At 48.4% G+C, this 22,906-nt stretch overlaps 9 protein-coding genes across 9 annotated transcripts; 5 read left to right on the top strand and 4 right to left on the bottom strand.

Moving 5' to 3' along the window:
* Nucleotides 1–336: 336 nt before the first annotated feature.
* I302_101594 (uncharacterized protein) lies at nt 337–1,758 on the bottom strand (the record flags this gene model as incomplete). Its single annotated transcript, XM_019186979.1, has 6 exons — nt 337–537; nt 592–845; nt 904–1,119; nt 1,180–1,420; nt 1,473–1,575; nt 1,631–1,758. The coding sequence occupies 6 exons, from the start codon at nt 1,756–1,758 to the stop codon at nt 337–339; spliced, it is 1,143 nt and encodes a 380-aa protein (XP_019049857.1).
* A 449-nt stretch (nt 1,759–2,207) lies between these two features.
* On the top strand, nt 2,208–4,070 carry I302_101595 (uncharacterized protein; the record flags this gene model as incomplete). The annotated part of the gene is made up of 4 exons (XM_019186980.1): nt 2,208–2,724; nt 2,787–2,918; nt 2,976–3,077; nt 3,136–4,070. The coding sequence occupies 4 exons, from the start codon at nt 2,208–2,210 to the stop codon at nt 4,068–4,070; spliced, it is 1,686 nt and encodes a 561-aa protein (XP_019049858.1).
* A 779-nt stretch (nt 4,071–4,849) lies between these two features.
* On the bottom strand, nt 4,850–5,455 carry I302_101596 (uncharacterized protein; the record flags this gene model as incomplete). Its single annotated transcript, XM_065869312.1, has 4 exons — nt 4,850–4,888; nt 4,954–5,111; nt 5,181–5,354; nt 5,422–5,455. The coding sequence occupies 4 exons, from the start codon at nt 5,453–5,455 to the stop codon at nt 4,850–4,852; spliced, it is 405 nt and encodes a 134-aa protein (XP_065725384.1).
* A 902-nt stretch (nt 5,456–6,357) lies between these two features.
* Nucleotides 6,358–8,902, bottom strand: I302_101597 (uncharacterized protein; the record flags this gene model as incomplete). The annotated part of the gene is made up of 9 exons (XM_019186981.2): nt 6,358–6,469; nt 6,527–6,629; nt 6,691–6,856; nt 6,914–7,532; nt 7,593–7,686; nt 7,751–7,848; nt 7,901–8,290; nt 8,354–8,638; nt 8,691–8,902. The coding sequence occupies 9 exons, from the start codon at nt 8,900–8,902 to the stop codon at nt 6,358–6,360; spliced, it is 2,079 nt and encodes a 692-aa protein (XP_019049859.2).
* Nucleotides 8,903–9,554: 652 nt separating this feature from the next.
* I302_101598 (uncharacterized protein) lies at nt 9,555–10,991 on the top strand (the record flags this gene model as incomplete). The annotated part of the gene is made up of 6 exons (XM_065869313.1): nt 9,555–9,737; nt 9,800–9,923; nt 10,002–10,238; nt 10,305–10,604; nt 10,670–10,768; nt 10,837–10,991. 6 exons carry the CDS (start codon nt 9,555–9,557, stop codon nt 10,989–10,991), a joined length of 1,098 nt encoding a protein of 365 aa, XP_065725385.1.
* A 917-nt stretch (nt 10,992–11,908) lies between these two features.
* I302_101599 (uncharacterized protein) lies at nt 11,909–13,897 on the top strand (the record flags this gene model as incomplete). Its single annotated transcript, XM_019186983.1, has 5 exons — nt 11,909–12,196; nt 12,260–12,449; nt 12,503–12,542; nt 12,605–13,013; nt 13,067–13,897. The coding sequence occupies 5 exons, from the start codon at nt 11,909–11,911 to the stop codon at nt 13,895–13,897; spliced, it is 1,758 nt and encodes a 585-aa protein (XP_019049861.1).
* Nucleotides 13,898–14,611: 714 nt separating this feature from the next.
* I302_101600 (uncharacterized protein) lies at nt 14,612–16,773 on the bottom strand (the record flags this gene model as incomplete). Its single annotated transcript, XM_019186984.1, has 10 exons — nt 14,612–14,865; nt 14,924–15,154; nt 15,202–15,433; nt 15,494–15,774; nt 15,825–15,881; nt 15,943–16,032; nt 16,095–16,310; nt 16,372–16,450; nt 16,511–16,526; nt 16,583–16,773. 10 exons carry the CDS (start codon nt 16,771–16,773, stop codon nt 14,612–14,614), a joined length of 1,647 nt encoding a protein of 548 aa, XP_019049862.1.
* Nucleotides 16,774–17,537: 764 nt separating this feature from the next.
* Nucleotides 17,538–19,523, top strand: I302_101601 (uncharacterized protein; the record flags this gene model as incomplete). The annotated part of the gene is made up of 4 exons (XM_019186985.1): nt 17,538–17,560; nt 17,613–18,701; nt 18,752–19,238; nt 19,293–19,523. The coding sequence occupies 4 exons, from the start codon at nt 17,538–17,540 to the stop codon at nt 19,521–19,523; spliced, it is 1,830 nt and encodes a 609-aa protein (XP_019049863.1).
* A 580-nt stretch (nt 19,524–20,103) lies between these two features.
* On the top strand, nt 20,104–22,842 carry I302_101602 (uncharacterized protein; the record flags this gene model as incomplete). Its single annotated transcript, XM_019186986.1, has 10 exons — nt 20,104–20,233; nt 20,293–20,456; nt 20,525–20,574; nt 20,631–20,827; nt 20,897–20,979; nt 21,045–21,307; nt 21,391–21,577; nt 21,647–21,917; nt 21,990–22,267; nt 22,345–22,842. The coding sequence occupies 10 exons, from the start codon at nt 20,104–20,106 to the stop codon at nt 22,840–22,842; spliced, it is 2,121 nt and encodes a 706-aa protein (XP_019049864.1).
* Between the last annotated feature and the right edge of the window lie 64 nt (nt 22,843–22,906).

The raw sequence follows: 22,906 nt of genomic DNA on the forward strand, positions 1-22,906 counted from the left end.
AACTTACTGGATTTCTCCTTCCAGACACCAATTCAGCCAAACTTTGCATAGCCATGCATCGGGGCTTGAACGATGCCAGAAGGACCATAACAACCGCGAGTGATGCATGCATGTTGCGCGAAGAAAATAGACTAATCATAGCCGCTCCAGGCAATGATCACAACAGGTAGGCATCGAGTATGCTTCACATGGTCAAGAAGGGTCAATTGCACCAGCAAAGACTGTAGCTGGGAGATTGCACGGCTGGTCAGTTTGAAATCATACGTTGCATATCAAAGCTACCAAGGTCTTTCCCCCCTAGAAAACGTTCTGCCGCCGCCCGCTCAGGTCAAAATCCTATAGCCGAGCCTTGATATATTTGGTTGTTGGCCCTTGTCCAATCTCTGGAAGCCTGACCAAAGATCCGTCGGCAGCAACCCAGGCAAGATGTTTCCTGCCAATATCTTTCACTTTCTGAACTCCAATCATCGTCATCGTTGCATAAAACTCGTCATACAAGAGCTTGAGGGCGAGTGACACTCCTGCTTCTCCGTTGTACTGGCAAAAGAGGATCAGCTCAAGTGCTTGGAAGACCGAGGGCCCACCACTCACACCAAGTCCCCACAAAGCTATCCGGCCAACAAAACAGAAATCGGCACCGAGAGCCAAAGCCTTGAAGATGTCTGTACCTCTCCGGATACCGCCATCAAAATGAACGGGTATTCTACCCTTGACAGCCTCTACGACCCCGGGTAACGCGGTAAGAGTGGAGCTGATACCGTCTAGCTGTCTGCCACCGTGATTGGAAACAATGATGCCGTCCGCACCAGCCTGAACGGCGAGCTCAGCGTCTTCAGGGTCCATGACTATATGTAATGTCAGCTGGGGATGTCCTGACAGTGAATCTGTACAGTGTACACCCACTTCCTTTCAACCACACTTGCATACGAGTATGTTTTTTGAACCATTGTACCCTTTCCCATGTCATGCCTTTATCGTAACCTGATTTGAAGTCGATGTTAGGTGAGAGATTGGGCACTGTGAGTCCTTCTGGGATACTGAACTTGTTCTTGAACTCATTCAAGCGCCTCCCAAGGACTGGAAGATCGCAAGTGACCCAAAGGGCTTTACACCCTGCGGCTATGACATCGATTGAGAGTCAGGGACCATCCACCGACGATGCAAGGTGCAACCACTTACCCTCTGCCTTCCGTATAGTGTATAGATTTGATTCAGGATCTTCTACCACACTGAGTTGCATAGCATATGCACCAGTGCGATTGATGTCTTGAGCTACGACGTCTTCAATCGAAGAATTGGCCCAACTAGAGAGGCACATAGGTGTATTGGCTTTGGATGCGGCACGGGATACCCCCAATTCACGATCAGGATGCGCTACACCATGCAGACCGGTAGGTGAGAATCCAAGTGGGAAGTCTGTCTGTTTTGCGAGGACGATGGTCAGCAAGTGCGGCACTATAGTATGTGCTCACTGGAACACCCCAACACTCGGAGGAGGGGTCAACATGCCGGACATCCTTCATGACCCGCGGCAGGAGTCGATAGCGATCAAAGGAATGACAATTGTCGTTGGTACTATATGAGATCAGAGTCAACCTTTGAGGGAGTCGATATCAACGAGATCACTTACGTTATCATATCCATTGCTCCGCCTCCTACATATTCGAAAGCGGATTTAGACATTCGCTTCTCAGCGTGCTCGATGAGATCCGCAATGCAGAAAACATTGTCGTCGATGTTTTGGGGTCGACCTGCCATCCTGAACAAGTATCACAATTGATATATTCAAAGTGTTATGTTAAACCGAAAGATGAAAAGCCTTGTACAATGATTGGTGTTATGATGTTCTCAGCTCTTGAAATGTATTACCTATATATTTTGACGCCTGCTCGATGTGGGGAGATGTCCTTTATCACCGCCGTACCGAACCGCTCAGATCATCGGGGAGTACTGATAACATCGCCCTGTTACGTTACTTCTGACCCGGCTAAGTGTCGCAGCCAACCATGTTGACACGGCTTCAGGGTGCATATACCTTACGCGGCTCAAGGCCCTGAGATCTCTTTATCTGGAAGAATGTCCATGAAATTGACGCAGCTCAACCATGCTGACCTATGCTGTCGAGGCATATAAGTGGCCATGTCGGATGCAGCTTTTCTGCGATGCCAACGCTTGCTTCCAAGTCATTCAAGCAAAGCACAGCAACCATGTCCAGCAACTCTAACACAGAGATCTCTACTGGCGACGCGAAGCACCTTGGCACGACCGATGATAAGCACGTATACGCCACTGATACCACACACGACGTTGTCGAGGCCGAAGATGGCCAAGCGGGACCCATCGATGGCTTGCAAGCTCATGTCAAGCGAACACAGCGACACCTCCTTCCCCGACACATTCAACTAATGGCTTTCTCCGGAGCGATTGGAACAGGTCTTTTCGTCGGGACTGGCAGTGCTCTTGCTCGAGCGGGACCCCTTGGTCTGCTTCTCGGATACGCCGTTTACGCATTACTCGTCTGGTCGACTTTCAACGCGGTTGGCGAAATGGTAGTTTGGCTACCAGTCGATGGATCTTTTGTCGTCTTCGCACATGCTTATCTTGACGACGCATGGGGGTTCGCCCTCGGTTGGCTTTACACCTGCACCAACGCCTTGTCCACGGCTGGAGAAGTGGCGGCTGTCGCTACCATCGTTCAATTCTGGACCGACAAAGTCAATGCTGGTGGGTATATCTTGTCTCAATGAGTTCCGTAACAACTAGCTGATCAACGAAACCCGCCCTAGGTGTCTACGTTGCAATCGTTTCCTCATCTTTGCTTGCTTTCAATATTTTCGGTGTCAGAATTTACGGTGAAGGAGAATTTTACTTCTCCATATTCAAGATCATACTCATCTTGGGCCTTATCACCTTCACATGTCAGTGAAGTCTCATACTCCGTCTGGATACGACTTGATTAGCTGACATCTTCGCAGTTGTTGCGATGGTTGGGGGTAATCCGCAAGGAGATCGATTCGGGTTCCGATATTGGAAGGACCCCGGACCTTTCAACGAGTACATCGCCAAGGGATCCTGGGGTAAGTTTGTTCGTCCAGACAGCTTATGAAACCGCACAGGCTGAAGCAGATGCTCTAGGCCATTTCCTCGGGTTTTGGTCGGTATTCGTGCAAGCTGCGTTTGCTTTTGGAGGCCCTGATTACATCGCGCTTTCAGCGGGAGAAGCCCGCAGCCCTCAAAGAGTTCTCCCATCTGTCTTCAAGCGTGTTATTTACCGACTTGCGGTATTTTATATCCTTGGTGTACTCGCCGTCGGGATTCTCGTCCCCTACAACGATCCTGATCTGGGTAGCAACAAGCCAGGTGCCGGTGCCTCTCCATTCGTCATCGGTGCTACTCGTCTCAACATTCCGGTCCTACCCCACATCATCAACGCTGTCCTGTTGACTTCCGCATGGTCCTGTGCCATAGAGCTATTCTATGCCTCTAGTCGATCTCTCTATGCTCTGGCCGTAGATGGCAAGGTACCCAAGCTCTTCCGCTTCACATGGAGAGGAGTGCCAACGTTCTGTGTACTTGCTATTTGGGTAGTCACATGGATCTCTTTCATGTCTGCCTCCAAAAACTCCTTGACAGTCTTCACCTGGCTTACCAGTATCGTGGGATGCGGTAACTTGCTCATCTATGGAATTTTTCATATCATCTACATCCGATTCAGACGAGCTCAGAAAGCTCAAGGAGTCACCGACGATCAGCGACCCTGGTTCAGAAGGCATCAATACTACTACTCGATCGGCTCTCTCTTTTTCTACACGATCATCTTCTTCACCAACGGTTTCGCTGTATTCACCAAAGGGCACTGGTCGATTGCCAACTTCATATTCGCCTACTTCTCCTTCGCTATCTTCTTCGTCGCTTTGATCGGGTACAAGCTTTTCAAGAGGCCGGCTATGGCCCCACTTAGTGAGGTACCCTTGTACGCTGGACGGACCGACTTAGATATCGACGATGACCGAGTCGAAAGCGAACCCGTCACTAAGCTCCAAAAGTTCAATCGATGGCTATGGGGTTAAGGTTGATAAGATGGTGCCAAGGAGAAAAAGCGTCCATGCCTTCTTGATTGGGGTCCGGCACTACCATTCTTAAGGAGGAGGACCAAGGACCTTTGGATTACATCGGTTATCCAGCCCTCCATTCATTCTTGTGTGTGATCTTCTCAATAGCTCTTCCTTCCATTAAATTCCACCCGTTTTTGTATTGATTTTATATCTGTTTCCTCGTGTGTTTTGCTCCGAAACCCGTGACTATGCATTCACAATCAGGAAGGAGATGCTACTTTGGGTGCCAGAATCGCTATTCGGGTCTGTGCAGATGTTCTAATGGTGCAGCGAATATATCGCAATCCAGCAAAGGTCAGAGCCATGGCGCGAAGCAGGGAAAGTGCTCATTGCATGACGCTGACTCCGGCAATCACAAGAGAGGAGCTGGGGCAAAGTCAATGGCGGTGATTATTTAATGGCAACGGCATACATGACCCATGCAGAGGGCTGGGTATTAGATCTGTGAGGATTAGATTTCCTTCATCTACACCGTGCAAATAGCTGGAGGCACGAAGTGCTCATAAGGTGAAAATAATGCTACAACTTAACATCAACTCAGCGGCTGATTTGGTACAGATATGGGTGTGTGCTATCACTCTGTCAGTTGATTAAAAGGTTAATTGAGTGCGGATGAGTCATTCTTCGGACTATTGCAGTGTGGAGAAGGTGGAATTGGCATTCTTGAACTGGACACCTCAGTTGACATGATTTCATGTTTACTTGGGATCACATGCAAAGAAGCGTCAGGGTCTCTACAAACTATAACGAAGTGGGTCGCGAGTGACTGCAACCTGAATTATCGTCGGAACTCATCAGATTTCCCATCACATTACAACCGCTTGAATGGCCTACTCACCGCTGAAATCTCGACGTCCGTACCTTCGTACAAATCGGCGACCCCTATGCAAATTCGAGCTGGTGGCGCAGCGTCTTTTGGCAAACACGCCGCGTAAGCAATATTGAAGGCCTCAAAATCCTTATGGTAGTTTGATAGATAGATCGTGACATGCACAACTACAGTCGTGATAGGAATCAGTTTCTGGACCTCGCCCCTCATCCTTGAAAGCAACAACAGTAACGCACGATCACTTAAATTCAGACCAACTGTCGCCAGTCGCCTTTCAACTACTCTCATTGCCCCTCTTGTACGATCGCCAATGTCGCCGGTCAGTAACTTTCCATCTTCATCTTCTCCTATGGCTCCCGCCATGTAAACATGACCTCGCGAGATGACTACGTTTCTCCCAAAAATGCTTGCTAAACAATTGTCAGCTCATCATACTTGCAAAGCGACTGGTGTTGGCGAAACTCTGTGACGACGTACCGGGACCCACTACTTGTCGATTTGTATTTGCCATGATTTGACTTGCTGAGACTTCGTTGGGATCATTCTTGCAGAGCAAAATACTTCATGATCGAAACTGTAAAGGTTTCACGTGAGGTGGTTGCTTGAAACCGGGCCATAGGTCGATTGAACGTTTATGACACCGCCCTATAGGAAAGAACAGACAAGCTGGCGGGGTCAATTGCAAGCTTATTCACACGTTCATTACAATGACGATGCACGACATCCTTCGCGAAAAACGGCATCCCACAAGTCTTTCCCCCTTGGCTGTTGTGGAGGGGATGCCGTGCAGTATGACAGAGTGACACGGCTCAACCGTTGGATTGCAAGTCACGTGAATTTGCATACGCAGTGTTCACCAGAGGGTAAAAAGTTTTTGGTAATCCCCAAAGATATGCCTCAACTTCCTTGCTGACCTTTCCGCAAGAGTCCTAGTCATACTGCCAAGCAGTGTCGTGGCTTGGGAGAAGCGTTGGAGCAGCGGAAACCATTTGCTGTTCACAGCTGACAGCAATGTGCTCCTTGATCTTGTATCTTTCGGCATTTTGCCATTGCCATCCTGACCGACAAGCCGTCTCTGCAAAAACCTCTGGCAGGGTGGTTCTTCATGCTGCAATATGCTGATATATCTCTCATCATTCGGACGTACGCTTGCGGGCGCTAATGAATATCATCAGCACACTGTGATAATACTGCGTTGACTGGCATTCTCGATTTATCGATAGGCACGTATGGAACGATTCTGTTCGTCTGTAACAGCGTCTCACTGATTACACCCGAAAATATTTATTGGTTGTCGTTCTTGAACAGTAATGGACGATTGACCAAGAGAAGCAATGCATATTTTCACATTACAAGGGATCAGAACCCCATTACAATAACAACTACCTGGTTGCAGCTTCACTGCTTGGATGTCTATTTTTTACAGCAACTGCCAGTGGCATGTTCCGCACTGCCGTTGACGGAAAGACTGTTCATCTTTGAGTCCAAGACTCCATCAGCCCCTACTTGAAGCGTGAAGTCGTAACTATTGTAACAAGCAGGCATTAGATACGTCGACGGCCACTATGAGTTAGCAACTCACGCAGTACTCTTGTTAAACTCTTGATTGCTGGGTGGTACATCCATGGTTGGGTTGTAGTTGAAGAAGCCAACAGGTTTAAGTGCGATTCTCACGGACTCGGCAGCTGTGGGAGAGCATATTCAGCCAAGGACATCAAAGGCAAGAGCGTGAGCTTCGCGACTCACGCATGATTGGGAAATCTTCAGGTCGAGGATTGTGAGTGAAAGTGTAAGTGTGCCACAAGACAACATCGGTGTTCTCTACATTATCTTTCCGAGCGACCCAGTCCCTGATACCCTCTGCTCCGGACGATTGGTTTGTGTAATCGCCTGCAGGGAATAACTCTCGGTCCTACGATAAAGGGTCAGCGAGATGATCTCCAACAGGTCAAGCTTGACTTCGACTGACCTTGTACTTGGTAACCCAAACAGGAGCATCGGTGAAATGAGCTCTTCGATTGTGCCACGAGTCGTCGGCAGCCAGTAGAACCTGGGATGCGATCGGGACTAGCTTGTATGCTACAGGACTGTATGACACCGGGTTGATCTTTCCTGGGTTGGAGATTTTGAAAACTCGGTTCTTGTAGGGATCCGTTTGGAACGTGCCCGACTCAGTGATGGGTGTTTCCTTCGTGATGTATCCAGTACCATATGGGTTCAATTTATTGTCTGCAGGCATCGGCAGACTGTCCACATACGAGACAGTGTTGTCGTCTCCATCGATTGAGGGATCAATTCGCAAGTTGAAGATGTGCTGGTGGTAAGGAGCGAGAACACCGTCTGCAACTCGCGTAGCGAAGGGGACTTTGTCCTTGTTAGCCGGGTCGATGGGTGTTGTCGATAAAATTCCAGTAGCCCGAGTTTCAAACTCGAGCTCTCCTGATTGGTCAAAGATCCAGTAGAAGATATACTCGTAGTTGGCTACAGTAAGAATGGTTTGGAGTTGTAGTTGTCTCTTTCGGACGATTGAGGCTTGGCCAGTTCGGTGGTTGGTGTGTTTCCATTGGATACCCGCATCAACTTCGTGTCTATGAATAAGGATTAGCTGGGAAGCTCAGTGTGATGACCTGGGGAGAAAGCCCACTCACATGCATATAGCATTGTTTTTAGCGACCACGTCGCCGTGGGCATTGACAACATGACCTCCAAGATAGGCGATGAGACCTAGACAGTCACATCCGACTACACAGGCGCAGTCAGTATATATGTATATATGGCAAGATCATACGGAAGAGATGATACCTACGCGATAGATCATTCGCCGTGATACCAGCACCAACATTTCCGATGTCAAAGGCACCCTTTCGGTGAAGAGGGTCTCGTGGATCGCCGTAAGGTACGAACCTGCAACAATCAGGTCAGATAATTCGTCTGCATGCGATGAAGCTGTACTGACATTTCGGCTAGCGAGAGCCTGTGGAACACAGGTCTGTTGTCGAACCACACATCGTGCAAAATCATCCCTTCTCGCCAGTTGAATCCCACTCTGAATCGCCATTTTTCCCACTCGATGAGTCTACCAGTAAGTTTGAAGCTGGCACCTTCAGGTTGAAGCACTTGAAGGGGTTTAAGAGTTGTTCGAGCAGGTTTGCTCTGCAGCCGATGGTCGTACTCGGGTTCTTCGGGATTTCCGAGCTTTCTAGGACCGGTGTGCTTCGAGGTAATCTCCTCTCCACCTAAAGGTAAATGGCAAACTTTGACCAGCTTCATCTCGATGAGATCGACGACAGCCATGAAATCGAGAGGGAACGCGTAATGATTGGAAGCGGGATCGTTGTTCTTAGGGCTGTGAAAGAAAGAACAAATGAGCACGAGGAAATGAGGGGATAACAGGCAAGATTGGCCTCACTTTCTGGTGTAGAAGAAAATTTGAGTCAGTCGTCGCTGCTCATTCTCGTCGTCCTTTCCGTAGTCCCATGGGTCTACAACTACCACGTTGTCTCCCAATTGCAATCGCTCAAGCTCAGCTTTGACAGCGGGGTCTGCTAAAGCGACTTGAGCGGCCTCGTTAAGCTCGATTCTGTCTACAGGGGCGTGGAGAGTTCGAGGCAACTCCTTTTGGTGAACGATTTTGCGGTCGGTAACATCGACAATGACTTCGAATAATCGAGGGGTTTGCTTTATGTAGTACATCCTGGTATTGAACGTCAGTGGCCGGTCCAAGCCTCTGACCGAAAGCGACTCACATGAAGATCCATCGGTTGATGGGCGTGGGCGTTTGTCCAGCATGCTCGGCGGTCAGGTACTTTCTAAGCACCGCTTTGGGAGGTTCTTCCAACCCCCCACATTTGAAATGGATTGGTACTTGATATTGCTTACGGACCAACTCTACCGCAAGAGCAAGCTCAACCGAGGTCGCGGGGTCAAGTGGGTGGATGTTTGTGTTCTCAATGGCCATGTTGAATGTGAAGATTGATAGATGAAGTTGAATGGTGATGAAGAATTGGCTTGTAGTGATGGGCGCATCGTCGCATTATATGCACTTCTTGCATTCCAGCCGTGTCACCATGCATGACACCGCCATCCTGGCAAATTACTCATCGCATAAAAAAAGCACCTGAGCCGAGTACTGGTCGTCTCGTTCTTCGCTTGAAGCTCGTTGAACGTAGCTTTGACCTAGCTTTCTCGGGTCGGGAGTGTGGATGTATCGGTTCAATCATACACGGCTCTCGATTCTCACTTCAATCAAATTACTCATAGACACACAGACTATCTTATGAATTGACCCGGCTCCCTTTTTGAACCAATCAATTATGTATTATTGGCTCGTCATCTAAGGGACACAACGTGTAATTCCCCGACCACAGAATCACCGATAAGTTAATGCTACGGCGTCCACGTGGCTTTGGGCCCTGTCAAACTCTCCTACCCCCCCATGTGTTTCTGAACTATCATTGATTGAATGCTCTCCCCATCTCTCTCACCCATCATCGAAATCTCGTTGCACTCCGGTAATCACCATTGACACGTCTCTCATCGACCGACGCAACCTTCGGATGTAAGCGATATCGAGCAGATTGAGCTAGTACAAAGCACGCCCACCCTCAAGAATGAGCTCTGATCAAGACACAGTCCCGAGCTCAAGTAGCAGATGTCCCGCTATGCGTCGCCCTTGGACCCAAAAGGAGGACGCGGCTCTTATATTAGCTGTGAAGCAATACGGCTACTCTCGAGGTCCAGGATCCGCTTGGTCTGCGGTCTCAGCAGCTGTGGGAGGCCAGCGCACGAACAAGGTGAGCCTATTCGAAATTGTCACAGCTCCTCAAGAAGTTGATTGACAATGTGAGTCTTGCAGGATTGCAGGAAACGATGGTTCCACTCTCTAGATCCTAATCTTCGTAAAGGGAAATGGTCTTCAGAGGAGGATGCGAAGTTAAAGAGTTTGTATGCTCAATTAGGTCCACAATGGAAGGATATCGGTGAGCCAACCGATCAAACTGCTTCGGGCGAACACGTAGCACTGACTGTACGTCCTGGCAACTATCGCTTTCTTGCAGCTCTCAAGATCCCCGGTCGTAAAGATGATCAGGTATCCAAGAGATGGAGGGATGTTTTGAATCCGGAACTCACGCCAAAGAGACCGTGGGCAAGCATGGAAGATGCCATGCTGTTACAGCTTTACGAAGAACATGGCTCTAAATGGACTGTCATAGCAGATCATATACCAGGCAGAAGTCCACTAGCTTGTCGCAACCGCAGTCGGAAGTATCTGAAAATATCCTCGGGTACCCGTGGTACGTCTGGGCTCATATCCACAGATATCGATAGCCTACTTGACTGATCGTAGCTCGTTTCTTCAGACCAAAGATCGCAGAATTCTGCCGTTTCTGTCGAGGAAGCTATCGAAAGTCCTCAAGTCGATACATCCGACGGCGATGGTTCATTGGATATATATCTGAAGTGGCCGTTTCCAGAGGTTACCAACACTGCCAATCCAGACACCACTGCCTTCCAATTTGATTACAGCGTGACTCAACCCCCAACTTCTACCGAAAGCGTGTTGTCTGGTCGCACGGGTGCAGCAGAAATTCCACAAATAAACCTCCAGCAGCTGTTTGATCCCACTAGCAGCAATAATGATGGGAACGTCGATCATCTTGGTAAGCTTATAGAGGCTTCATCGTTCTGATAGCTACCTTCGCTGACATGGCATAATCAAATATAGGATCAGAAGCAATATCGCAATGGATAGCATCACTCAATACCGACTTGACTGCAATCGCACCAGACAGTCAGCCTGAAATTTCTCTGTCCCAAAATGATAGTAGGTGCTTGTCCACCAATTGAAATGAGGTGGCCTACTTTGCTGATGATGACTCCGGAATTGTGTAGATCAACAGGCGCAAACATCTGCGCCAACGACTATTGACCTCCAGCCTGCGGTGAAAAATGTCTGGGGGCTACTTTTAGCGCTCGATAGTGGAAAGGCATCTGTCAACGTGGATGCTGGGCTTCTGCGTCAGCTTATGTCTGACGCGAATCGATGATCAAGACTTCAAGCAGTAATTCTCATGCCTTAGAGCTGCTTCACCCTATACCTCTCGGCTCGCCCTACAGATTTGTGGATGACTCCCACCTCCACCAGAAATAGAGATGAGCGGAGCACAATGAAGCGCCCATGAGAACACTCGGGGCCATCGTGCCGACCGTACCCTCTCAACCATTCGGAACGCAGCATTGAAACTGTTTCAGATCAATTGCATCTGTCTCACAATCGTTTATGCCATCTCATCATGCGATACGGTCAGAAGTTCAGATGTATTTGTCTTCGGGATTAGGTGGAATGAAACGGTGTTCATGTTTACGTAGAGATTGATGTTCGATGCTTGACTACTGGACGAGACCCATAATCTGTTGTATTCATACAAATTCCTAGGTAATGACTTGTAGTATGTACTGCTCCCAGGTCTCAACAAGCGTTCGGGCAGGAATCGGCATAGTTACGAATGAGATAAGCAGCGAAACGTTACGGACACAGTAGTGATTCATCGTGGCGCCATGTCGTCTTGCTCTAGCGAATGATGACTGGTGTAGGGAATTGTATCCAGTGCACTCTATATCAGTAATACAGCATGGTCACTATGCTTCTACCCTCCGTAATATCCTCTTGCTATCATGTCCAGAATGAGAGCTATAAGTGGGGCGGGCAGATAGAAACGGGCAACTCCGAGGAGATGCCGTCATAGCTCCCTCGACATCTTATCTCCTTTCTTCCTGATCTTCTCGTTTATCCATTCATATACTCATCCTGGTTCAAATATACTCTTGCTTCGTAATTCGACTCATACCTATTAGAGCAGACCTGACAGGTATAAAAAGGTCCTGACTGCTACGTAAAGCGTACATGGCACTGAATTACTCTTTCACTATCATCGCACTCTACCCACATCGTTGATTGTCAAAGATGCTCATCTCAATCTTGAGTCATCTCCTCTTTCTCACCTTCGCATCGGGATCAATCAACCCACAACAACCCTTCTCGGCTATTTCGAAGCCAAATGCATCTCTTCTGACCACAAATCTCATCGATAAGATCGACGACCTTAGGACCAAGTGGGGAGTCAAGGGGATCACAATAGGTTTAGCAGCTTCGCCCGATTCCTCCGTCCATTCTTCAGTCCATGGTGACTGGAATCTGCAAGTTGTCACTTTTGGACAAGCAGATAGGTACGGCAATAAGGTAGACGGCGATGTAAGTGGATTCATCGTTATCGGTCTTGAACCTACCGATACTTGCTGAACCCTTCGCTGATAGACCCGCTTTGCTATCGCTTCTAACTCCAAATTGTTCAATTCCCTTTCCATCGGCCTGCTTGTCGAGAATAACACTATCATATCTAATGGAGATAAGCTAGAATGGTCAACCAAGGTGAAGGATATCTTGCCAGAATGGAAGTTGATGGATGAGTACGCTTCCGATCATGTAGATCTGATCGATTTGGCTTGTGAGTGGACTGGTTCTTCCCCTGATCGGTTCGACACTGATCTAGTGCATCAGCCATGCGATCTGGTCTACCAAGACATGATCAGGCTCATGGGTAGGTGCTTCACCATCTGACTCCACCGGCTCACATGATCAATGACAAAGCCTATGACACAGTGTTATCTCTCCTATGGACGTCGTATCGAACATGCTGAACCTGAGACCGTCGACCGAACTTCGTCAACACTGGCAATACAACAACGATCATTACATCACTCTAGCGCTGGTAGTCGAGAGACTATCGAACCTCACTCTACCGGAATACGTCAAATTACATGTCTTCGATCCTATCGGTTTGAGCAGCACCACCTACAACGCCACCGAAGCGAGGGAATCGGGACATCGAAGTGACGGGTTCTTAGGTCAGGGCGTGGACTTCAACGCTTGTAAGAAAGGCTTTGAGCAAGGCTTAGATAAAATGGGTAAGGACTGTTTAGGCGAACTGGGCTGTCTGGATTGGTGGGTCGAGGGAGATGGGTTGTTCGAAGCTGGTGCTGGAGGAGTAATAATGTCGGGAAATGATATGGTGAGTTCTATGTGACAATCTCAGATTATTGGTCCCGCTTAACCCTTATCTAGACCAGTTGGGTGAAAGAGCTTCTCCAACCATCCATTCTGCCCCGATCACTCATCGAAACAGTCACAACAGGCTATTCGGTCATGAATGGACTCCCCACCTATCCACAAGAAGGTGTTAAAACGTACGGTCTCGGTCAATGGATGTACACCTACCGAGGAACCAGAGTTCACGGTCATACCGGCAGCGTACCGGGTCAAATGTCACGCATGGTCAGACTACCAGATCTAGGTATGGGATTCATGATAGCGATTAATGACGATATCTTCGGGACCATGCTACATGAGATCATCGCGAACATGATCTTGGACGAGGTGTTACAGGTGGAAGATCCTTTGGATTGGGAAGACGTCATTGCTAAAAAGACTTTCGAGAGTCTACCGTCTTACCCGGATGTACCAGAAGATCCCAAACCTTTCAAAGTGAACATTGAAGGTAGGTACCACGATGCAGGATACGGAGATCTGAACGTAGCACAAGTCCAATCTCTCGGAAGTTTAATTGAAGATGCAATCACACACACACCTCTTAACGTGACCGGTCCAATCTACCTGACTGAGGTGGACAAGTTATGGATCTCACATATGGTATTCACCCACTTCGACGGCCCTTTATTCAACTGGACTGGGATATATACTGCAGACAAGTGGGATGAGAATGATCAGAAGGACGGAAAGTTGGGCAGACCAGAAGCCAGCGGTACAGCCATTTTCACGAAGGATGGGGTGGGTATGTTTGGGGATTTGTGGGGTAAAGGAAGCACCGTATTCGGATCGGTGATTGATGAAGAGAAAGTGCAAGAGAATGCTGAAGTCTGGTACAATAGAGTATAAAAAACAATGGATGAGGCTTCTGTGAGTAGCTCCAGATTTGCGAGAGCCTGAGATGCGATATGTACAGATGCATGGTATAATGAGGCATATGCAGATGAACGAATGTTTCAAGCCGCTTTGGGATTGTCAAAGCTGGTTCACCAAAGTGAGCGATCCATTCCGCCGGATCTATTCTGTGGATTGGGGATGTGATGAGGCATGGTCAACCAGGCCACGGAAGGACGTGTAAGAGGTGAGTCAAGGCGAAGAGAGCCATGGAGAGGCATGGCCAGGGAGGAAACAGAGACGGCAGTGGGAGAAATAAGGGAGGAGTGAGGAGGAGAGAGTATCACAGGATAGACGCCATGAAAAGCAGGGAAAGAAGGTGCGCAGTAGCACAAAGAGTGATATAGGAACACATAGGAACACATACATGAGTCACTTTAAGAGTAATACAGCTTTCGTCATGTTCAGTTGGCTGCCAGAGACTATCTGAGTCCGGCCTGCTTTGAAAGCCGGATGTTTCAGATAATATTGCAAGTATGCATACACATTCCACGACACTAATATACGAGATCACCAGCAGCCCGAACGACCCTAAAACGAGGAACAAGAATTACGATAAAATGAAAGGATTTCACTCCAATAAGCATTCCATGACTCTCCTTGGGAACCTGCCCCAATCCCCACAAACTTTGTTTCCACTCATAGGTGACCGATTCCGGAGGAAAGTTTTCAAACCCTCTCGTGCTGTTCAATCTCGACTTTCTTCTCATCAGAATGGATATGGTCGAGGTCCTCAGATGTATGAGCGAACTGATCCGCTTTGGTGTACTTGAATTTTCTAGCAGGAACACGATTTTCGAACAAGAGATCGATCGCACCGAATGGTCGGTCCTTTGTCTCAGGAAGTCGGAACCAGCACCAAATCAAGCAGAGTAAATTGGTGCCGGCGTAGAACAGAGCGCATTTGGCTCCCCAGCCCCAGGCTACGAGTTCGTCTTTATTGTCAATATTATTTTCGTCATGAAGTGAATGGAGACATACCACTGGCTTGAATCATCCTGGGTGTGACGGAATTATTGAAGATTCCCGTGAGATTGTATACAAATCGACCAATGGTAATGGTCTTGTATCTCAATCGACCGGAAGGTGTCTCGGCTACGATGGGATAACAGACTGGCCCGACGGTGGTCATATTGCAGAGTGTCGAGATGACCAAAAGGATACCAATGGCCAAATTCGCTTGTTTTGAGCCTACAAAGCCAAGTCCTCCAACTGAAAAATACTATCAGCAATGCCCAAACGACCTCTCGGTGACTTACTGGCAACGAGGCAAATAAACATGAAAGCTAAACCACCCATGTACAGAGTAGCGCGTCCCAATCTGGCCATGAGGAACCATGACAGAATACCTCCAATGATATAGCAGCAGGAGAGGGAGATGTTCAAGTTGAAAGACTGAACCTCCGAGAATCCCGCCATTTGCAAGAATGTAACAGAGTAGCCCAGGATAGCATTACCACAGAGAATCTGCGCGGCCCATACGACGCAATTCTGACGGCAAAGGAGATTTCAGTGGCGGTTCATCGCATTTAAGACACGGAATGCGCTTACAATCTCAGTTCGACGAAGATTGACCCCTCTGAAGCACTCCAAGACACTGCTGCCTGCGGTTTCTGCTCTTTCAAGGTTTGTGACATGATTGATATAAGCGAGAGTTGCATCGATCTCTCGTTCGGTTGTTTTCGACGGATCTCGAAGTCTGGTCAAGGAGTTCCGGGCAAGTTCCTGCTTTCCTCTTCGAACGGCGTTCCATGGTGATTCAGGCGCCAAGTAGGCCGCGATGAATAGGGGTAAAGGCCAGATCCATTGAAGACAGAATGGAAGGCGCCAGCCTAAAGGAGGAGGTCAGCGGGTGAGGGCGGTGTTTTCTAGACGGGCTTACCCCAGTCCCCTTCCATTCCAACAACGCCTCGAACGACAGCGGACGAAATGGTGATACCTGAGGAGCGTTGATGAGTTCACGAAGCCGTATGTCTGATGAGATTACGAATCTGACAAACCAAGCCCCCAACACATGCATACGAAAGCAGTTACGTATGGTCGCAGAACAGTCGGGACTATCTCGCTCGCATAACTAGTCGATAGTGTCTCTGTTCTCGGAAGAGATCTTGTGGTCAGCATATTGAGGCTGGGCAATCAATGCAACACTCACGGAAGATACCCCAGCTGATCCCGCAAATGAGTTCACCAGCCGCTAAGACGGGTAGAGTGGGAGCAAAGACAGGAATGAAGATAGCAGCAGCCATCCACGCCATGAAAAACATCATAGTGTGTCGGGCACCGAAACGATCTTGGGTCCATATATTGATGACTAAGCCGGTGAGTTGACCGAGAACTGCTACATTACTCAAAATAGATTGCCATGACGCTGGAGCCAAACTCATTTATCAGCTTAAAGAAATTAGAACAGCCTAGTGAGAGGCACATACCTGTGATGATCTTGGTACCATTGGGCTGGACTTCCCCGAATCGTTCTTTGAACTGGGTCTGACCGTAGAAAGAATTGATCTGGGAGCATTGGACGAGTCAGCGTATCCCGTGTTAGGATCTTCAATGGATGATGCCCACAATGACCAAGTCATAGCTATATCCCAAATGGATGATCAGCTTCATTCACTTGGGATTGTCAGATGGACGTACCCCTCCATCACTAAGGAAAAGGACAGAATCATTGACCAGAACACCGCTTTCTTGTATCTCGAAAGAGCCTGTCTGATCGTGAGTTGATGATCGGCAGCATCGGCCTCCTGAGCTTGCTGGATGAGCTCCAGAGTTTCGGTATCGATATTGCTTAAGGCAGCATGAGTTGTGACGACTTGTTCTGGCTTCATCTTGGACGGTGATCAGCTGGTGCTGTTGAGTGAGGTTTGGGGATCCCATGGGAACTCTTATATCAAACTTATATATGATTCTCTTCTAGCTCCTTCAGCGTATCAAGCAGAAAGCAGACGACATCTTTCGAGTGTCGCCGAAGCTGGAGTAAGCATTCCTCGCAGAGGGTTATTCGATCGAACGATTTTCATCAAGGTGAAGAGTTCAGATAGCTCGGCGCTTCTCGTGTTAGGTGTACGGTAATCATAGCCGGGGAGGGTAATGTTGCGCTGAATACCGTAAGGCAACAGATCACATGCTCTAAAAAGTCTCCGTTGCTGATTGCCGGCTCATGAAAGGGCCGAAGCTGTACATTGCGGCGGTACCTGTCTCGTTATTCTGCGAGCAGGTTATGCGCAGGTTATGAGTACCGTGCAGCTTCATGTCCAGTACAAGTTGTTAAAGATCCCAGATATATACAAAGGACGAGTGATGCCTTTACAATTCAGAGAGTGAAAACTCTATCGGTCCTTCTGATTTTGCTGCACAACATCGCGACGTCTTTTCTGACGAAGACGATGGAGTCTGTCCGACAAGCGCCGGAGAACTTCAAACCGATCAAGCGGGCATGTGATCAATGTCATACTCGTAAAGTCAAGGTGAGCTCGAACTATTTCTTAGACCAGCTTTTGTCTCACCAATTGCAAATGTACAGTGTGACGGTATGGAGCCGTGTCAGACATGCAAGAAATCCGACCTTCTATGCTCGTTTTTAAATCCAGTCATGCCCAAGGGTCCTGTACCAAGGTGAATGAAGAGACATGTGTGCATCAAACCCAGCTGCTGACAAGTGCATCAGAGCCGGTAGACGACCCAGACTACTTGGCAAGCATGTACCTCAGCGCATCTCTCGATCGTCTTCGCCGGTCCGATCATCCCGAGAAGACTCACTGCACACCTGGATGAGCGACACTTGGGCGAATATCGGAACAACGTTACAGTCGGCTCATACGGGGCAATTGGATTCCTCGACCTGGCAGCCAGAAGAGACACAATCTGCCTCGGCTGTCATCGATGGGTTGTGGGATGAGATATGTGGGGCGTCGGCACTCAATGGTAACAACAAGGGTCCGAACGATAATCAGCAGACGAACACGAGTCCCGGCGTCACTCAATCATCGGCTTTAGGGTTACTTGACGGCGTAGGTTGTACAGCTTCGGGTCCTGCACCGATGGCAATTGACGCATCGACTGGTGGGAATAATCTGTCATTGTCCGACAACGCCGACTTGTACTCACTGCTCGCTCAAGGTGTGACACCGCCGAACAATCTTGAGATTGCTCAACCCTCGTACAACAATTTCTCAATCCTTGGATCGACACCCTCACCATTCACTGGGTTACCATGGTCTATGCCATTTTGTCCTCCTGAAGATATATCTCCGATACTCACCCTCACTCTCGAGACCTTGGTCAAGCCGCAGCTGGAGATATTCTTCGAGCGTGTATACCCAATGATACCTATATTTCCTCGGACGTATGTGATGGGAAGGCTATCGGACGTAGAATCCCATCAAAATCGAACTTTCGTAGCTTTGATACTTTCCATGGTCTCGCTCTCCCTGATACATCCTCTGAAGCCTGAGGAAGTACAGAACAGACCGACACGGGCCAAACAAAGCAAGACATTGATGGACGAAGTCATTCGCTTGCGATCCAAGTGGGATTGGGCTTCTCAAGCCAGTGTAGAAGGAGCTACGACCAGCTATATGCTTTTTGGGACGATGTTTGAGCTTGGTCATGCTGAAGGTGCTAGGCTCAGACTTAAGGAGGCTATAGGTATCGGAGAACTGTTGAGGCTTGATGAAGTCAGGACATATACCGGTGTGGAGCCAGACGAAGCTAGGAGGCGGATGAGGCTGTATTGGGTACTGGGAATCACCGAGCGGTGAGTGCGGTTCGATATGAAAAAAAGTACCTACTAATGTCACAAGTTAGTGCATATGCTCTACAACGATTCGGAAGTATCACTTTCCACGGATCTTTACATACACCGACATTCACAACCTTGGATGCATCACAAGATCTTGCCTCACGGACGCTACTTCATCTAGCCAAGCTATTTTCATTCGTCGATTCCGATATCGTCTCATGCTGGAATGGGAAATGTGACCCATTGACATGTACGACGCTGACCAAGGAACGGGTGCGATCTATCTTGCGAACATTGAACGGCACACCTACACATGTCTTTGGAAGCGATATAGCACTTACGGGACTTAGTGAAGTTCAACAAGCGGACTTGTTGATCACTTGGCAGTGGCTGCGAAATCGAGTTTGGCGATTAGCCGCTGGACATGGTATAGCTGGGGATGGACTTGATGAGGAGCTCGGCGTGGGGTATGTGGTGGATGTAGCTAGCACTACTGTCCTGATATGTCGAAGGTTGAGCACCAATGCTCTAGAGGCTCATGGGTGCGGCTTCGTGAGCGTCACTTCTTGTCATGCCATGGACAAAGTCAGCTGACGAATCTTTCAGGTCGAAAAGCTGTATGACATCGCTTCAATCGTCACCGAGTTGATGCAGACATCCACAAAATTGCAGAGCAGACTCATGGACGTAGCCAAAACTGATCAATGGATGGATCTTCTCCAGACTCTGTATACCTTCGTAGCGTCTCACCGCAGTGGGACAACATTTGTACAGCCAATGGCTCAGGCGTTGTCCGTGGCTAATGGAGTAAAGCTATTATGTGCTGCCCCCCTTTGATAGACAGATAAGTATTGATTCAGCATCATAGCTGTTTAAGTTCTTTTTGTATTGATGACTTGGTGTAGTGGGCACATCGGAGTGCTGAAAGCGATGGGTCCAAGTAACAAGTCAGAACATTTTCCCCGTTAGTGCGTTTGAGTCGTCGAGACGTTCAGTGCCTTTTTTGTCTACTGTATGCATGACGCATGACAGTACAAACACTCGTGCATTGGCTGCCTGACACAGTCTCTGTTTGGGAGGGCACCCAAGATCTGGCCAGTTGCACCAATCACACCCGGAACGACTGTCTCCTTGTCCCATCTGGCGCGTCCATTCGATCGCCGAGTCTCACGTCACGGTTACGACATCAAGCGCGAGCATGTGATAAGAAAGTGACACCGGATATCTCGGTCCTTCTCTATACACCCTCGGTCCTTCTTGACATACGCGCACCTCTCCATTTGATCCATCATGCCCATGTCGATGAGGTCGCTGGACAAGGATGCCAATTTCACTTAAGTATGCGGGGACTTAGCTGTACTTTCGACCTACTCCACAAGTCCACCTTCATCACATATCACGAGCCCCAACAGCAAGGATGGGACAAGTCAAAGTAAATGGTCACACCAATGGACATAATGGTCTGAACGGAGTCAATGGGCATTCAAAGGAGGATTACAGTAGTTTTCTGACAAGACACAGACCTCAAGAGACTTATAGTCTTACTTGTGAGCAACGTGGGAGATCAAAGTAGAGAGATAAACTTGACTGACTTTGGTGACGCCAGCCATCGAGCCAGAATCGTTCTACGGCAAACTTCGTACATTATACGCGAACAAGGTCCTCAAGACTCAGCTTGAGCAGCTGAAAAAACAGGGAAGTTACGATGCGTTCAAGTTGAAATGGCACCCGGTGTATGATGTTCGAAGACTATACGGCGGCAAGGCAAGGGTGAGCAGTTTTTGCGACTGTTTATGTGCGGTGCGATTACCAGCTTACAACCAGAGACGTTCTGATAGACCGATGGTATCCCTCCGTCACTATTCTGGGAATCAGATGTGGGCAAATGGTACGGATATTTTCTGACCATCCACCGAGTCCGACTGATCTCGTGCTGCGTTGTAGGATCGAAGGAGCCTGCTATTTCCTCTCCTCTCCTAATGCAAAACGGTTCTCCCACGCCTGTGAATTCGATGCGGCAATCCAAGAATTGGTAGACATGATAGAGAAAGCCCAACAGCCTGATGGATATTTGAACATCTACTTCACCGCAGTCGACCAAGAGGGGAGGTTCAAGAACCTGAGAGATCTGCATGAGATGTGTGAGCCGAATTGCAGCTTCAGCCTTGATCGGATTCTGCGGTCGTCAGCTAATAGGAGAATCTATATAGATAACGCGGGCCACCTTCTCGAAGCTGCTTTAGCTCATTATAGGTATACCGGGTCCAGACAGTTCATCGATGTGATGATCAAGGTAAGATTCACCCTGTCTGCCAGCACAAAGCTCGGGAAAAATATCTGACAGAAGGGATGATACAGAACGTCGAGTGCTTCATGAATCAATTTGGGCCAGCGGAAAACCAATTACACGGGTATCCGGGACATCCAGAATTTGAACTAGCCATACTGCGATTATACAGCTTGACGCAAGATCGTAAACACTTGGAATTCGCTAAATACCTATTAGAAGCCAGAGGGGTGAAGAGGGATGATCAGAATGGCGAGACGTACTTCGTGTGGGAAGCTAAGCAGAGGAAGGATGAGATAGTGGCTCCTACCATGGACACTATTGAGGATGTCTGGTAGGTCTACTATACATCATAGTGTCTACAACTCAAAATACAGGAAATGAAACGAAAGGCTGATGATCTTGTTGATACGATAGGTATCATCAAGCCCATAAACCGATACATGACCAGGAAGATGTTCTAGGTCATTCGGTCCGAGCATTCTACCTCTTAACCGCTGCTGCTGATCTCGGCGGAGCGTTTTTAAACGATGCTAAAAGATTATGGTCAGATGCGGTTGATAACAAGATGTACGCTACGGGGGGATTCGGTACTGAGCCCAGAGTGAGTCTGTCCATACGAGATTGTCCACTCCGATCGATCAGAGACTGAATGTATCGATCTATGGCTTAGTTTGAGGGCTTCTCGCCCATCCCGCATCATCTTCCACAGTCAACGGGCGAAGGAGGGTGTTACGCCGAGACATGCGCTTCTATCGCGGTGATGATGACTTCCGAGCGTATTCTCTCCCATGAGCTTAGCGGAAAGATCAGAGATGTATTGGAGCTCTGTCTGTTGAACAACACACTTGGAGGTGGCAATCTGGAAGGAAACCAATTCAGTTATGCGAACAAGCAAGCTAGTTGGGGTAATGAGGATGAGATCCGACACGACTGGTTCGAAGGTAAGTGTTTCCTTTTATTCCCTTCTTCTTTCTCGAGCTATTCAGACTGCTCTAACGCATGCATTGCAAAAGTATGCTGTTGTCCTGGCAACGTGTCACGCCAGTTAGGGATGCTAGGAGGCTATACATGGTCTGTAGACCTCGACGAAGACAAGAAAACAATCAATTTGAACATATACCTCCTCCTTTCGGCCACTCGGACCATCCCTTTGCCCAACAACCAATCCGCCACAGTCACCATGAAAAGCGATATGCCATGGAACGGGGCTACTCAATGGGATTTTAAGGCTCCAGAGGGATGGAAGTGGAATGTCAGATTGCCAAAGCCTGACTATGCTGAGAACATCAAAGTGAGTTCACCATCTATCACGATCAACTCATCGAATCATCCAGGACAGGACTGATCGTTAGTCGTTTGGTGTTGTAGGTATCCGAATCCACCGAAGAGGTCCAACCTGGATTCCTAACCCTTTCCCTCGCCAGTACCTCGTCCCTCACCCAATCATTTAACATGCCTATCAGACTACTCGCCCCGCACATCGCAACAGGGCAAGATACCCTGACCGTCGCAAGGGGTCCTATTGTCTATACCGCCGAGGCATACGATAACGAGGCTATCGAAGCGGCGTACAAACACTTCGAAGGGGTCGGTATAACCTCCAACACGACATTCACCGAGATTGAAGAGATCATTCATGGTATTCCGGTGATACTCCTTCAAGCGGACCAATCAGCCTACGCTCTCAACGAGTTGAAGGATGACCAAGCATATCGAGTGGTAGGTAAAGACCATTTAGCGAGATCATGGAGGAAGTTAGACAAGGGGATCAAGTTTGTGCCTTGGTTTGCGAGGGCCAACAGAGGTGGGAAGGGTCATTTGAGGACTGCGTTCTTGAGAGCGGATGAGGCTTTGGCTCAAAGTTAGGCAACTGCGTATGAATAAATTAGATTGTTTTGGTATTTCAACTTCTCTCAAGCTCAGAATTCAG

Source organism: Kwoniella bestiolae, chromosome 1, assembly GCF_000512585.2.
Source record: "Kwoniella bestiolae CBS 10118 chromosome 1, complete sequence".
NCBI classification, from domain to species: Eukaryota; Fungi; Basidiomycota; class Tremellomycetes; order Tremellales; family Cryptococcaceae; genus Kwoniella; species Kwoniella bestiolae.